The 17,319-nt window shown below is 31.5% G+C and overlaps 1 protein-coding gene and 2 long non-coding RNA genes across 3 annotated transcripts; 2 read left to right on the plus strand and 1 right to left on the minus strand.

Moving 5' to 3' along the window:
- Positions 1-1,296: 1,296 nt before the first annotated feature.
- On the plus strand, positions 1,297-17,222 carry LOC143254162 (uncharacterized). Its single transcript, XR_013030044.1, has 3 exons — positions 1,297-1,970; positions 13,475-13,608; positions 14,915-17,222. It is a non-coding gene; the product is annotated as an uncharacterized LOC143254162 (long non-coding RNA).
- On the minus strand, positions 5,394-6,748 carry LOC143254165 (uncharacterized). The gene is made up of 2 exons (XR_013030049.1): positions 6,595-6,748; positions 5,394-5,533 (listed from the first exon to the last, which is right to left on the minus strand). It is a non-coding gene; the product is annotated as an uncharacterized LOC143254165 (long non-coding RNA).
- Positions 7,280-12,768, plus strand: LOC143254455 (uncharacterized). The gene is made up of 3 exons (XM_076509638.1): positions 7,280-7,376; positions 9,535-10,797; positions 12,740-12,768. The coding sequence occupies exons 2-3, from the start codon at positions 10,173-10,175 to the stop codon at positions 12,766-12,768; spliced, it is 654 nt and encodes a 217-aa protein (XP_076365753.1). The 5' UTR covers positions 7,280-7,376; positions 9,535-10,172.
- Positions 17,223-17,319: the final 97 nt, after the last annotated feature.

Genomic DNA, 17,319 nt, shown 5'->3' on the forward strand with positions numbered 1-17,319 from the left:
AATTTTTCCTACACTATTCATATAAACTCAAAAGTTGGCAGAAAACTCTCCTATCTCTCAGCTCACACTCGCCAAAAGTTCTCGGCGTTCGACTCGTAAAGTTAGTGCTGCGGGTTCGAATCGTGGTCGCACCAAACATACTCGCTCTTTTATCCGTGGGAGCGTTATAATGTAAAGGTCAATCCCACTATTCGTTGGTAAAAGAGTAACCCAAGAGTTGGCGGAGCGTAGTGATGACTAGCTGCCTTCCCTCTTGTCTTACACTGCTATATTAGGGACGGGTAGGCTCAGATAGCCCTCGATTAGCTATGCGCGAAATTCAAAAACAAAAACAAAACAAGCAGTTGAGATGTTAACTCTGATAGTTCCAGTAAGACATAACTAAAAACACATCTTTTACTATCAAAAGCATTATTTGATAAAACAAGACGAAAACCTAAATAACCAAGGGCACTTCAAAATATGTTAAACAGAATTTGAGTAAATTAATTTACGAGACAATTTTTGTGTCTTTTTACTACCTATATTTTCTTACACTACTTATACCAGCGGTAGGAAGTGAGTATATCTTTGATAGAATTTTATTATTATTCAGGATTCCTATCAACCTACCTTCAATTAAAATTATTCTAGACAGGATTACAATGAATTAATCTATGATACTTTTGGTACGATCAAGTATACCAATCGTAATTAGCTCTCAAATCGATCAAGAGGTGATGAAGAGTTAGTAGTTTGTACTTAAAATATTAATAAAATAATAATAACTTTGAGCCGTTTTATAACCCTCTGTGTTGCAGCTGAAAAAAATATGATATGCATATTATAAAATTAACTTGCCACTTTGTTTTTCATGTGGTTTTGTTTAAAGTACACATTAAAGAATAGTATTAGAACAAATGAACTACGTTATATGTATATTTCAATTGTAAATTCGTAAAACTTCTCTAAACAACTGGAATATCAAATCACGTCGATAATAACACATCCAACTCTAGCTGTCTTGAACAATTTGTATAGAATACACGTGTAGTGGGGTCTATTCGAGATTTTATCTACATTTAGAACAGGTTTTCTGGTTTAGTTGTGACATTTTTGCTTGGACGCGAATTGACTTTTTGTTTTAAGTAATGGCGACAAATTGTGTAACCTGTTGTTGTTAATCTGTTCACATTCACCTGTTAAAACACGTGATGCAGAAATCTCTACACGCTGGCTTGTGATAATATACGTATTAAGAAGGCTTGGCATGAATAGGTAGGTTGAAGCGTTCGACTTGTAATCTCAAGGTCGCAGGTTGAATTATGGTCGCACCAAACATGCTCGCACTTTCGGCATTGGTGGCGTTATAATGGATCAACCCCATTATTCGTTGGTAAAATAGTCGTCACAGAGTAGGCAGTGGGTAATGATGACTAGAGGCCTTCCCTCCAGTCTTACGCTGCAAATTTAGGGACAGCTAGCGCAGATAGATCTCATCTAGCTTTTAGCGAAATTCGAAAACAAACAAATATGCTTTGAACTTGAACCGAGGAAAATGTTATGAAATTAAAGTCGAAGTAAACAACCAGTGCTTACATGCGGTATTGGCAGAATGCCTGGAATTCAAACGATAAGCCAAGAAGGAAGTGTAGCTTGTTTGTTTTGGAATTTCGCACAAAGCTACTCGAGGGCTACCTGTGCTAGCCGTCCCTAATTTAGCAGTGGCAGCTAAAAGAGGGAAGGCAGCTAGTCATCACCACTCATCGCCAACTCTTGGGCTACTCTTTACCAACGAATAGTGGGATTGACCGTCACATTATAACGCCCACACGGCTGGGAGGGCGAGCATGTTTGGCGCGACGCGGATGCGAACCCGCGACCATCAGATAACGAGTCACACACCTTAACGCGCTTGGCCATGGCGGGCCAGGAAGTGTAGCAGAAATAAGACAGAAAATCATAATTACGAAGAATTTTCCAAAATCAAGGCAAGTATTTAATAACAATGACAAACATTAATTTGTTTCATCAGATATAAAAGTAGATAATGTTTATTTCAAAAGTGTTTTAGTAAATTACCATATGTTAATTGCAAATGTTTTGTTACATCACAAGTGTTTTAGAAAATTATCTCACGTTTGTCACAAGTACAGTTTTATGTCATAAATGTTTGAGTTAAATATTGATGCTCTTTGCTTGCCCTTTAAGAAATAAAACTATCTTAGAATTACAGCGTTTTGTGTTACAGTTTAGAACGATAAATTAATCTTTTTGCACTAAAAAAGGTTCAGAGAGACTGTATCATTAAATGTAATTTCCGATACATTTTATCCCAGTATGGAAATTAAAGTTCAGTCATATTATAAGCCGTTATAGTCCGCATAGATACCGTACAACGCAGTACAGAAACTGTTGAATTTTGCACCAGTAAAGAATATTCAGATACATTTTATCCCAGTACAGAAAGTTCAGAGATATTGTACGACTATAAAAAGAAACGTAAATTAAGACACACGTTAGTTAGTCTTGCAAACAAAACAAGCTCTACGGTGCGTCCAATAATTATTTCTTATTTACTTAATGTTCTATGTTTCACAATAAAGACAACTGAACCAACGGTGGACTCAACAGATAGCTCGATGTGGCTTTGCCATCGTGAAAACTCACATACAACTGAATATAAATAAACATTCCGAACGCTATTTTCTGTAGACAGGTACTTGTATCGTAACAATGTTTTCTCAGTTGGCACTCCATGTATGCTTAACAACTCATGTTCTCATTAAATAAGTTCCTTTACCAACTTTATTTTTTCAATTAACAGCTGTTGAAGAATGTATAAATAGATCTCAAATCAATTCAAGTGTTTGATATACTTTACTATCATGTTTCTGAACATAGGTGCGTGCTACTAATATATGTTTCAATTTTTTTTAAGGTTACTTTCAGTAACGTTATTGATTATAATGTCTGTAATATATTTAATTTATAATATGTATAATGTATATTGTATTAAATGGCTAACTTAAATAGCATTCCGAAAACTATGTTTGCCGTATATTAGACTGTCTATATAGAAACATGCATAGAGTGTGGTTGTAATAATATTATGATGAACACTTCTACTTGTTCAAAATCTTTAAAGAACTATTTAGAATATGTAACCGTTTACAATGTAATAGATCTAACACTAATGTCTCATGTGATGTGTAAATCTATGTTATTATGTTTATCAGTTTTTCGTTTTATTCATTTTTTCATTATGATTATTCAACATTATTAGTTTGATATCTTGTTTAAAAACAACCTAAATTATATGGGAAATTGTCAACATTATGACTGATAATAAGTCTAAATCTTATTCTGAATCACCTATATTAATCACCAATTAATTATCAAATTCTGATCCCCATTGGTTGATAAGATCAGAAGCTACTGAATATAACAAACTGCTTTACTTTTAACAGTTTTGATGAATCTTATTCATCTCGATAAGTGTCAAATTGTTTTCCTATATTACAATAAAACTGTAAAAATGCAGAAAACCTGGAAATATTACGCAAAGTAAAGCCAGTGAGTTCGTTCCTCCATACTGTTTCAAATAACTATTGAAATGGAAAAGACGAAAATAGATCAATAAAAATATTTCATGTTGCAACTAGAATTGACAAAAATGGAGAAACATGTACACTTTAGTGTAGAATTTCTTAAATGATCTGAAACCATGATTTCATTTGATAAATACAAGTTTCCTATCAAAAATTTTGTGGAAATTAGCGTCATCTAGTTTTACTCAAACAGTATATGCCTATCGATTAATGAGATTTTAATTTGAAATTATGATAAAATCACATCTAATAATGGTTTCTGACTGTATATGTGGTAAAGCATCCATTGTGATCTTTATTAGACTGACAACCGCTGCTTTCATTTGTTAAAATAAAACTAGGTTGTTAGATAACATAGCATCTAATAAAAAAACTGTATTATGAAAGAGAGCTTTTACTGTAGCTAATCTTACTTCATATCCCACAAACGTACTTGGAGAATTGGTGAATTACTTATCAAAATTGATCTGTTAGTGTCACATGATAGTGTGACCCAATAATATTATTGCATAAGGAGTTTTGAATTCTGTTCCAAAGATCTTTTGCAATATTACCTTGACCTAGTAACTTAAATTACATACAAGTTATTTTGCTTTTACAAATAGATTTTCCATAAGATACGGAGACTTCTAAATTAATATTCTTTTTTTTTCTATCACGTAAAAAATTGTTTCAAATCGGTAACAAAACAAACACTTACTCAGTTCAATTTATTATTTCCTTTATCACAATGAATAATTTTTCATTATTATGTTTTTGAAGAAAAATATAAACTGATGCAAGAGAATAACATTGATAACAAATGAATATATATCTTTATTCATCTAGAATTTTTTTTGGAAATACTCGTCTCTTATTTTCAAAACTATATATCGTCTTACGTTTTTTTAAATGTATCATCTTGATATCTGTTGACTCTATGAAGCCATTGTTTCTTTATCCAGTGTTTGTTACGTGCTTTGCCGGCCTGTTCAAACAAAAACATGAAAACTTTGTATAATTTGATTGTCAACTCTACGATAATTTCGAAGGTACCGAATAACCAGTTGTACCAGATACATATGTTATAATTGTGTAGAACACCTTTCATACTTCTTTTGGAACAATTAATGTATAATTGCACTCATATCGTTCATAGACTTTGTTCCTAGCTGTGCTATTAGTTCATTTAGCAATATTATTGCAACAAACTAGTGAATGTTTATATGAAAGAAAACGTGAAACAAAAATAATACTTCCTGACAACCTAGTAGTAGACAAGGCTTCTAATTGAGAAACATTAATATTTTAAACAAATGTTTCAGAAGCCTTGTAATATTTTGCTTAATAATAAGAAGTGTGATACAGGTTACAGTGAAGTATCAGTACACACTTGCATAAAACAATGATGATTATAGAACAACAATAATTTTAGAAAACTTGTTGAGAAAGTTTTCACTGATCGTTTAGCGTTTAGTTTAGTCTGTAATTAGTTGATGCTGTCAGCTGGCTTATGGATCAAATATCGATAACAAGAATATGAGTACAGATAAAAGATAAATTTCAGGATCAAACATTTCACCACGTGGTAATATTTCTTCTAGAACATTTCTTCTTCGAATTGTCAACACTCGAAATATGTTCTACATAAATTAACCTAAGCAAGCATTTCAATATATGTATCGAAAAATGTTCTGAAACAGGAGAAACACACAGAGAGACAGATTAATGAAAGTTTTCTTTTAAATATAAATTACAGTTTATTTCTTACTTGATTCAGTTTATTCTTTTGTGTTTCTATAACCACAAAATAATCAAACTAAATTTCAATGCAATTTTTTATTTCAATATTCAGTTTACCATAAGTTCAAGAATATATTTTTCTTGTACTATACAACCTTCTGGTGTTATTTCAATAAAGGTAAGATTTCAGAATATCATTTCTATAAGCGATAATCCGGATCCTAAAAAACAGTGATAAAAGAAAACGTATATGAACTTTCAAATCAATTGAATTAAAATCACAGAATTGTCAATGTTATTATAAGTAAGTTATTTTATTAACTTTAATGATTTTTAAAGGATAGGGGGAAATTTATTCGAAATGACGAGAAACCTAATTAAAGTAAAAATTAATCTGAAACGTTTGGTATGGGTATTAATACCTTTATTCAGATAAAGTTGGGAACAATGTTTTTCACCTTCTTAGGTCAACTTCAGGTTAACAAAGAGCTGCAAACTGTCTTTGTTAATCTCAGGATGTTTGTGTTTTAAAAATACCACAAATTATTTTGTTACAGTTGTATTTGGTTTCATATGAACTATACAAATATATTTCTTTATATATATACGTAATTTTTCAATTTATGTATGTTTAATTTACATAAAATGTTAATATAACAGACTTATATATAAATATCTGTGATCTTGTGTGAGATATAACGTATCACACAGGATATTCCACTTATGAATCTCCAACTCTTTCTTCACAGTTACATGTAAAGTAGAAGTTAAAATGTTCCAAATTAACCTTTAATAAACCTGAAAATTTCCATTCTGTACAAATACAACAATTCTCTCTCATTTCCCAACGAGTTAGCAATGACTTGAGTGAATTTAATCACTAATATCTGGAGTCGGATCTGTGCAATTACAAATTTCTCATAGCCCACTGTGTAGCTTTACTTTAAGAAAACAACTTGACCTAAGGCCCTTATTTTTCTCATTTCAGAATAATAATTTTTAATGTGTAAACATATTAAGCTATTAGACATTACACATTACTTAGAAAACAAATCACTTTTCTTAACCTTCAGAGATAAGCTTTTTTTTAAATATTCAGAACTTTTAAAAACAATAAAGTTAATAAAGCAGGTTCTTCCAAAAATTAACCACTGACGACATTGTATGATAGTTATTAAAAGAGCATACTATGCATTCTTATATCATGTGAAACAATATTCACATTAATAAAAGAAATGTTGCATAAGTGAAGAATTTTGATACTTTTGGGCTACACTCTTACCAATGAGAGGGCAAGCACGTTTGATGCGATAGGAATTTGAACACGCGATCTACAGAGTCACAAGTCGAGTTTAATGGTAAGTAGTTAAATTGATTTTAAACGCTTTCGTATTTAAATTTTGATATACTCACTTATTTATATTAACTTCAACATCGAAATTAATGGAGCTCTTACCAATTACCATCCAGCAGTGTGATATTATACATTTTCGTATTTACATAATGTGGGGATATGAAGCAATCATACTGAAGGCCATAGCTGTGAGTTACGAAACTCTGGTATGTTATATGCTAAATTATGCGAAGGTCATGTTTCATAATTTCGCTATTTCGTCAGGTATATTGCGAAACGAATTTGAATAACAAATGAACGCTATACATTTTATGGAAATGTTTTTAATTTCTTTTTTTTATATTAATATCCTTTCAATGTCCGAAATCATGACTAATAAACATTATGGTGTTTACATCTTTACTTCGTCGAAAAGTAAATTACATAATTATTTCTTTTTCTTTCTTACAATCTAAATTATTTGATGTAAAATATTTAATTTGTTTTCTATTTTACATTTTATTATTATTCATTTGTTTTTCATACTTCTTTATATGCAAAAACGGCTCGTTTGGGTTGAGAAAATATTTTACATAGAAGAGCGAACAACGTTTCGACCTTTTATGTAAAATATTTTCTCAACCCAAACGAGCCGTTTTTGCATATAAATTTCTCAACAAGTGGGTTTCTCGACATCACTGATTTTCATACTTCTGTTGAGATTAGGATTGGTATGTTTATGTTATGTTTTGTGAAACTTTTACTCTGAGTTTATTTATGACTATATTATGTATAAAGTTCTCATATTACTTAAGTTATACGTTCCACGGTGGTTCCAATTATTATTTCTTATTTACTTAATATTCTATGTTTCACAGTAGAGAGAGAACTGAATATATGGAAGACTCAAACAGATAGCTTGATGTGGCTTTGCTATAATAAAAGCACACAAACAACTGAATATAAATAAATCTACCGATCGCTATTTTCTATTGACAGGAACTTATATCATTACAGATTCTTCCCAGTTGGTATAGAATGTAAGAGTAACCTATCATGTTCTCGTTAAATAAGTTCCTTTATACATATTATATTTTCAATTAAAAGCTATTTAAGAATGTCTAAATAGTTTTGAAATCAATGCAAATGTTTGGTGTACTTTACTCTCAGATTTCCGAATCATTGATATTTGCTTTGTGTGGTATGTTCCATTCTTTTTTAAGGTTAGTTTTACTGACGTTTTTAATTATAATGTCTGTAATATATTTAATTTATAATGTCTATAATTTATATTGTATAAAATGGATTATTCAAATAGTATTCCGCAAACTATGTTTGCCTCATACAAGACGGTCGGCAAAGGAACACGCATTCGGCAATAGATATTACACATATATAGTCTGGTTGTAATAATATTATGATAAACTCTTCAACATCTTGAAAATCTCTGGGAAACTAAACAGAAGCGGTTAACAATGTAATAGGTCTAACACTAACGTCTCATGTTAAGTGTAAATGTATGTTATAATGTTTATTAGTTTTCATTTTATTCTCTTTTTTATGATTATTCTACATTATTAGCTTGATATCTTGTTTCGGCGTAACCTAGATCTTATGGGAAATTGTTTATATTTGGGCTGTTAAAAACTAGAAATCTTATTCTGTATTAGTTGTATTAATCCCTAGATTTATTATCTAATTCTGATCACCTTGGTTCATTAGATCAGAAGTTAGTGAATATAATAAAACCGTTTGTGCTTTTAAGAGTTTTGATGAATGTTATTAAAATGAACAATAAAATGTCATACTGTTTTCCTGTATCACAGTAAAACTGTAACCATGCAGGAAATATGGAAGTGTTAACGTAAAGTAAGGTCAATGTCCTCCTTCTTCCACACTGTTTTAGTTACGTATTGAAAAGGAAACGATTTAAATAGGTCTAGAAAAATATTATATGTAGTGACTAGAACTGCCATACATGGAGAAATATATAAATTTTTGTTTTATTTCTTTTAAATCTTCTGAAACCATTTTTTGATTTGATAAATGGAAGTTTCCTTTAAAAAAAAGTTATTGAATATAGCGCCATCTAGTTTTACTCAAACAGTATGAAAGGAAAGAAAAAGATTGATTTGTGTATGTGCCTGTTGAGAAAAAATATTTTAATTTGAGATCATAATAAACTCACATCTAATAATGATTCCTGTCTGTAGATGGTAGTAAAGATTAATAGCAAACTTTAATGAATCAGGCGGTCATTGCTTTCATTTGTTAAAATGAAAATAGGTCGTTAGATGTCACAGTATTTCGTAAAAAAATTGTATTATGAAAGAAAGCTTCTTCAGTCGCCAGTCATACATCATATCCCATAAACGTATTTTGAGGATTGGCTATTTAAGTATTAAAATCAATCTGTTAATGTCACACGAGTGGGCGGCCCAATGATATCACTGCATAAGCAGTTTTGAATACTGTTCATAAAATATTTTGCAATACTACATTAATATCGTCGTTTAAATTACATACAAGTTATTTTAGTTTCAAAAAGAAATTTTCTATAATTCATATACGAAGACTTCAATAATGATATTCTTTTTTAATTGTAGAAATTGTTTACAAATTAGGGAGAAAACAAACTCTTAGTTAGATATATTTATTATTTCCCTCATCATAATGACATTTTTTATTATTATCTTCCTGAAGAAAAAAAATATAAATAAACTGAAGAAAATAGAATAACATTGGTAACAAGTGAATATATATTATGATTCATCCAGATGTTTTGTTGAAATATTCGTCTTTTCTATTTAAAACATATATTGCAGTTTGTCTTTTATATATCAACTTATGTATCAGTCTGACTCTCTAAAGCTATTTTTCTTTATCAAGTGTTGATTACGTGCTTTGCCAGCTCGTTCACACAAAAACATGAAAACTTTGTATAACATGATAGTCAACTCTACGGAATTTGGAAAAGTACCGAATAAGCTGTGGGACATATGTTGTAATTGGAAAAAACACCTTTTGGATTTCTTTTGGAACCAATGTACAATTCACTCATTGTGTTCACAGACTGTGTTTCTTGCACTGGTGTTAATTCATTTAGTAATATTATTGGAATAAACTAGTGAACGTTTATATAAAATAAAATGTAAAAAGAAAAAAATTATATTTCCTAACATCCTAGAAGTAGGCAAGGCTACTAATAGAGAAACATTAGCTGCTGTGGTACAGCATAATATAATGAATAATAAACACCAGACACAAAATAGTAAAATAAATTTTGGATACATTTCTTAGGAAATATGAAAGAAAAAATTATGAAATCGTCATAACATTCCAGAAAAATATAGAGATATATTTGCAGGAGAAATGAACTTGGTCGTACAAAAAACGTTAAATACATAATAGGGTTAAATGACAATAAACCTAAAGCACACAGACCTCATAGAGTTTTAGAGAAACACAAGTTTGAGTAAAAACAGTGTGTAAAAGATGTGCTTGAACAAGAAGTAACAGAGGATGGTATGAGTCTACATCCTGGGTTGTATTTGTTACTTGAACAAGGAGTAACAGAGGATGGTATGAGTCTGCATCCTGGGTTGTATTTGTTACTTGAACAAGGAGTAACAGAGGATGGTATGAGTCTGCATCCTGGGTTGTATTTGTTACTTGTACAAGGAGTAACAGAGGATGGTATGAGTCTGCAACCTGGGTTGTATTTGTTACTTGAACAAGAAGTAACAGAGGATGGTATGAGTCTGCATCCTGGGTTGTATTTGTTACTTGAACAAGAAGTAACAGAGGATGGTATCAATCTGCATCCTGGGTTGTATTTGTTACTTGAACAAGAAGTAACAGAGGATGGTATGAGTCTGCATCCTGGGTTGTATTTGTTACTTGAACAAGAAGTAACAGAGGATGGTATCAATCTGCATCCTGGGTTGTATTTGTTACTTGAACAAGAAGTAACAGAGGATGGTATGAGTCTGCATCCTGGGTTGTATTTGTTACTTGAACAAGAAGTAACAGAGGATGGTATGAGTCTGCATCCTGGGTTGTATTTGTTACTTGAACAAGAAGTAATAGAGGATGGTATGAGTCTGCATCCTGGGTTGTATTTGTTACTTGAACAAGAAGTAATAGAGGATGGTATGAGTCTGCATCCTGGGTTGTATTTGTTACTTGAACAAGAAGTAACAGAGGATGGTATGAGTCTGCATTCTGGGTTGTATTTGTTACTTGAACAAGAAGTAATAGAGGATGGTATGAGTCTGCATCCTGGGTTGTATTTGTTCCTCAGAAGGACTGAAAATTAAGGTTTTGGGTAGAATTTGAAAAAGTGATTGTTGTAACAATTGAAGACATTTATCTGTTACGTAATGCACAGGAAACTTTAGAAAGCTTGAATAATAGAGAACACTTTTCGTCTATTCATTTCAAAGTGGATAATGGTATACATAAAAGAGAAAGAGATGGGTAGAACTGCTTTTGTGTTACTTTCAGAAAAATATTAGTTCAACAGAATGAACTCTTTTATGTAATGCTGCTTCAACATTCAATAGATTAATGAATGTTGTATTATCGGATCTGAAACATTCAGGATGTTTCTGTTACTTAGATGACGTTATAGTGTTCGCTGCGGTTATGGAAGAACACTTAGAAATATTAAACTTGTATTTGATAGATTACGAGAAGGAACTTTATATATTAAATATTAAACAAAAGGAAAATATTGAGGTCGAATCTGATTACTCAAATAAAGTAGATTTATCTTATGATGACGAAGGGACAAGTGAAACCGAGACAGAAAATTAAAATTTAGAATACGTTAATACCATATTAGATGATGGAAGTGTTGGCACAGCGTGTCTAGTGACGTCATGGTCCCTGTACCCAAGGACGGTATGTCGAGAACATCTATAACGGTGTAAGCTGATACTGTTACTGATGATTATAGCGTAAGACCACATGGTCCTGATCAACTCAACCAGAAGTAATCCTTACCCCTACAAGAAGACGAGTGAAGTGCTATTGACAAGTCGCTGTACCTTGAATAAAAAATGACATTAATAGAATTAAAGCTAGCTCTAGTTACGAAACTTTTGCTTTGCTACAAGCTTTTAACAATATGTTATGCCATATGCGTAGCTGTAATTAGAACTACGTAGACAATAAAGGATGTGTATGAACACTGCTATATATTTATATAAATATGTGTGTGTGGTTATAAGACACTTGTCTTTGTATGTTTTAGTAGTTGACATATGAGTAGGTTTAATTCGGTGATTATTCTATGGATAAGTATTAAGAGAGCGGCACAGAATGTGAGTATTGTATCACTAAAAAGTAAGACGGGCATGATTTTTATTTGAGAAGGTTTTTATATTATCAAGAGATAAGTGGATAATTGTTGAAAATATACCGTTTCCACAGTACTTTCGATTAATAGTTTGATTCTTATAGCAAAACCACGCCGGGCTATCTGCTGAGCTCACGGAGGGGAATCGAACCCCTGATTTTAGTGTTGTAAATCCATAGACATACCGCTGTGCTACCGGGTGGCGGTTCGGAAAATACGGCGTAATGTTGTGTGACAAATTACGGAACAGCGATTGTATATTTAGAAAAGATCTTACAGGAAGGATTATTTAAGATCTGTTAGACCTAAGGTCGACGATATCTCATTAAGAGAGAAGATTTTTTATTAGATTTAAAGGATATTAACGATAACTTTCCGACTTCTGATCGCATTCCAGAAAAACGTTGTTTACTAGACGCTGGGGGAAATGTTTTGAAATTTTTGTTTCGAAAAGTAACCATGGACGATCTATGTGAATTAAACAGAAAATAGAACATCAAACACAAGTATCTATAGAAATGGTTAATTTAAAGGGCCACAAAAATGAACTCATTAAATCAGGCACTTGAATTACATGACCACGAAATTAAAAAAGTGTCCCAAGCCCCGGTAAACATTACTATCACTTTGATACAAACCAAAATAAGTCCGTCTGAGCTTCAAAAAGCAGGATCTGAAATGTTAGTTTCAACTATAGTATTTAGAATAACTGAAAACAACTATCATTTACAGTTGGAAGTAGTGGGACTGAGTTATCTTAGTTAGTACAAGCATTGTATGTAGGTGTAGACAGAAAGTTGAGTTTATACTTTATACGTCCAAATACATAGAAAGAAATATTGTATGAATTTGAAAATACTTAGAATCTGTGAAGCCTATAAATAGAGAAGAGATTTATGTGCATTATTTATAAACTGAAGTAAAGACAGCCGCAGTAAAGGATACACTGCGAGTGTTCATAGAGATACCTTTATAGCAACAGATAGAAGTTTCAAATTATATAGGATTATGTCCTTACCCTTACACTTTACCTTAAACCATTCGTTAGCTCTAACTGTGGAAATGACAGAGGAATATATGCTGAAATATGTTGAAGGTCCACTTACAGTATGTGACCCTGAGCTATGTAAAAATAGAATAATTATCACTAAACAATTTTTTTTTTACAATATTAAGACACCATGAACTTGGTTATATTAAACGTAAAATAAGAGCTTGCCTTGTCGATACTATGCCCTAAATAAAATATAAATCGGTTTCATTATCGAACAGAAGTAATCACATTAAAGAATAGTGGATATCTCAGATTGGTTAGAACTTTTTCTACTCATATCCTATGAATTACATTATCCTATAGTTTTAGAAGTAAACCTAAATATACAAGAAATCTGTTAAATATAAGAGTACCCGACAGGCAAGAACTATTTACTGTAAAAGAGTTACAGTTAATTCAAAATATAAATGTAGATTCAAATCTGAAAGGACTGTCAAACAAATAAGATGAAATCTGAAACTCGTCCTGTTCGAGAGCTGGGTAAAGTATCAACGAATTTCAACAGCATGTACACCACGTGAGATTACAGCAGAAGGAAGAAACTTAGGTAAGTGAAAGTTGACTGATTCAGTAATGATAACATTATGTTTTTTTTTGTAGTAATACTATTAAGTACGGTGCTGTACACAGTACGTGAAAGATTTGCTTTACTGATATTTTGAAAGTTAGATGGGCTGTGTAAATACAAAAATAATACCAGAATAGGGCCAGTTAACAACAGAAGGTTGTCTTACTCACAGGTTACCGAAGTAATTGAATTATTTGACGATAGCCCATCTGATTTTGATGTAGAGTGATTTATGGGAGTAATTCAGGTAAATATTAAATTAGTAACTAACTGGCGAGGTTAGTTAATCATAAAATAAATATATAGATCAAAATTAATAACATTAATATATATATATATATATATATGTTTTATCATACAAAAATGAAAATTTCGATAACCGGTATATAAGGACAATATTAATTTGCCACAGACGATAACAAAAGAAGTTATCAATTATTTCCACAATACAGTTAATCAGTGACAGATAAAAGAATACCTACATTACGATAATGTTTTCAAGCAGAAAAAACTGTGAGCAAAGAAGTTTTAACTCATATATCGAAGTGCGTGTAATACAGTGAAGAGCGCGAGTAGTTACAACGTTCTAGTCCGAGAAGACATTTCCGGTATGAGTTCTAAGAGAAGACCAGAGAATAACTAGGAGAAGACGTATCTTGATTGTTACAGAATGTGTACAATTTGATATATTAATCAAACGTAATACAACATAAAGTACACGTATATTAAACTCTTTCTTCTTAATTTGGGGCCCTGCATGGCGCGGTGGGTTAAGACGTTAGTCTCGTAATCTGTGGGTCGTAGGTTCGAATCCCAGTGGCATCAAATATGCTTGCACTTTCAACCGTGTGGACGTTATAATGTTACGTTCAATCCCATTATTCGTTGGTAAAAGAGTATAACAAGAGTTGGCGATGGGTGGTCAAGACTAACTGCCTTCCCTCTAATCTTTCACTGGTAAATCATGGACGGTTAGCGCAGATAGTCCTTGAATAGCTTTGCGCGAAATTCAACACAAACAAACAAACTTCATTTGGAGTTCCTTTTATTATGAAGTATTACATTGGTAAAGAATATTATGTGTAAAATTTAGTATCATTCAATGTGTTTACTAACCATTACTATATATGTGAACAACTTTATAATGAATACATGGTATATGTATATAAATATTCATTATTAACAGAAGATTGTTAATTGTGATGAATGCAAGATGTAAGGAAAGAAAGAAAGAGCTTTCACGATGAGATCTTTATCAGAAATATAATTTTTTTTTTTTAAACAGGTCGAAATTTTAGAAGCCTCGTATTATGTTGGTTAATAATAAGATGTGTGATACAGGATACAGTGAAGTGTGAGTACACACGTGCATAGAACAATGATGATTGGAGGACAACAATGATTTTATAAAACATGCTGAGAAAGTTTCCGCTGCTCCTTTAGCGTTTAGTCTGTAATTACTCGACTCTTTGCAAGGTCAGTAAAGGGTTATGGAAACAATGGATCCTCCATTAATGAGTGGAACAAAGAAGAAACTGACAGTTTGACACAACTACAGTGTAAGATAAAGTTACAAAGATTGTTTACTTACAACTTTAAAACTTCCTCAAATGTAAACAGCTGGCTTATTGATCATATATCGATAATAAGAATGTGAGTACTGATACAAGATCAATCTCAGGGTCAAATATTTGACCAGTACTAATATTTTTTCTAGAACATTTCTTTTTCGAATTATCAACACTCGATATAAATCCTACGAAAACTATTTATTCTAGAACGGATTATCGAAAGTTTTGTTTTAACTATAAATTACACTTTGTTTCTTACATTATTCAGTTTATTGTTTTCTGCTTTCTATTACGAAAAAAAATCACACTAAAATTAAAGCAAGGTTTTTTTATTTAAAATTTAGTTTGCAGTAATTTCAAGTATATATTTTTCTTGCACAATATAACCTACGGTTTGTTAATTGAATGGAGGTAAGATTTCAGAACCTCATTTCTATCGCCGAGAATCCGGATCCTAATAAGCTGTAAAAATAAAAACATATAAAAAGTTTCATATAAGTTGAGTTAAAAGTACAAAGTTGTCGATGTTGTTATAAATATGTTATTTGACTAACTTTACGATTTTTATCGGATTGGGGATGTTTATTCGTGATGACGAGAAATCCACTTCAAGTAAAATTGTATCTCAGGAGGTTTGGTATGAGTATTAAAACTGTTATTAAGATAAAAGTAGAGAACAACGTTTCAACTTTCTTAGGACATCTTGAGGTTAACAAAGAGTTCGAAACTTTCTCTTTGTTAGATTGCGGAAGTTTTTGATTGAAGACAACTACAAATTATGTGATTACTGTTGTAATTGGTTTCAATATGCACAAAATATGTATATTTTTTGAACAACTATTCCACTTATGAATCTCCTCCTATTTCCTTAAACGTGATTGAAAAGTAGCAGTGAAAATGTTCTATTCTTACTCTTTAATAAAACTGAAGACTACTTATTCTGCACAAATACAACAATCCACTCTCTTTTCTCAATGAGATATCGATGACCTTAGTGACTTTAATCGCTAATATCTGGTTTAGGTACTCTGTGATAATTAAACTTCAGATACCCCATTGTGTAGCTTTGCATTAAGAAAACAGTATGAGCGATGGCCCTTATGTTTCTCATTACATACCTAATATGTATAATAATGCGTATAAATTTTATGCTCTTAGATATTACACATTATTTAGAAAAACAATTATACTATGTAAGAAAATGTTTACTTTTTCTTGCCTCTGGGCAGTACTGTTCTTTCCCAATTGCTTATGCCTAAAGTAAATGGAAGAGGTTTAGATTTTTCTTTAAACTTTGCTCTTGTGATTTGGGTACGAAATTTTTAAATCTACCAATTTTTCCAGAACATTCCAGGTATATTCAATGCTGAGTAGCTGATAGAAAATTTTCTCGAATTTACAAGAATTTTCAAGAACATTTTAGAATGTTGTAGAACTAACAAGCATTTTCTCGAAAGTTGTAGAATTTACTAGAATCTTGAAGAGCCTTTTAGAATTTTCAAGAGCTTTCTATAGTAATATATACACAGGAGTTCACCACTCACACTTCAATTTAGTTCTAGCTACCTAAGTGAACCCACAGACCAATCTGATTTTGTCAGAGATGGCATCAAGAAGCTGCAAGCATTCTTCAGACGCATTCTGTTATGTATGTGGCCAATTTATCAAAACAAGAGTGAAAAAGGATTCTGTGACAGCATCTGCTAAAATGTTTAAGGCCTACTATGTATAGTTCGTCATTCCTGTCGGGGATCAAGACAAATCCTAGGGAAATCATTTTACCTGCGAACACTGTAAAAATACTCTAGAAAGTAAGGCGGACACTTTTTGTTTGGTTGAATAGTAAGATTTTATATTATACAAATTTTAGACCTTTTAAAATTTAAATGTTTCTGACTTATATTTTTTTAATTTACGATTGTATAGAAAAATATCACATATAAAATATTTTGCATGAACCTCTTACACATTAGTTATAGATGAAATAAATTTATTTTTCATAATAACTTTATTTTCCTCTTTTGCGAGATGTTTGAGAGGGGAAAAGGGAGTCATAAAGTTCGCTATTCCAAGAATTTGGCGTGAACCAGCTGACTACTTAAGCAATTGCTACTTTTGT

Source organism: Tachypleus tridentatus, chromosome 6, assembly GCF_004210375.1.
Source record: "Tachypleus tridentatus isolate NWPU-2018 chromosome 6, ASM421037v1, whole genome shotgun sequence".
Lineage (NCBI taxonomy): Eukaryota > Metazoa > Arthropoda > Merostomata > Xiphosura > Limulidae > Tachypleus > Tachypleus tridentatus.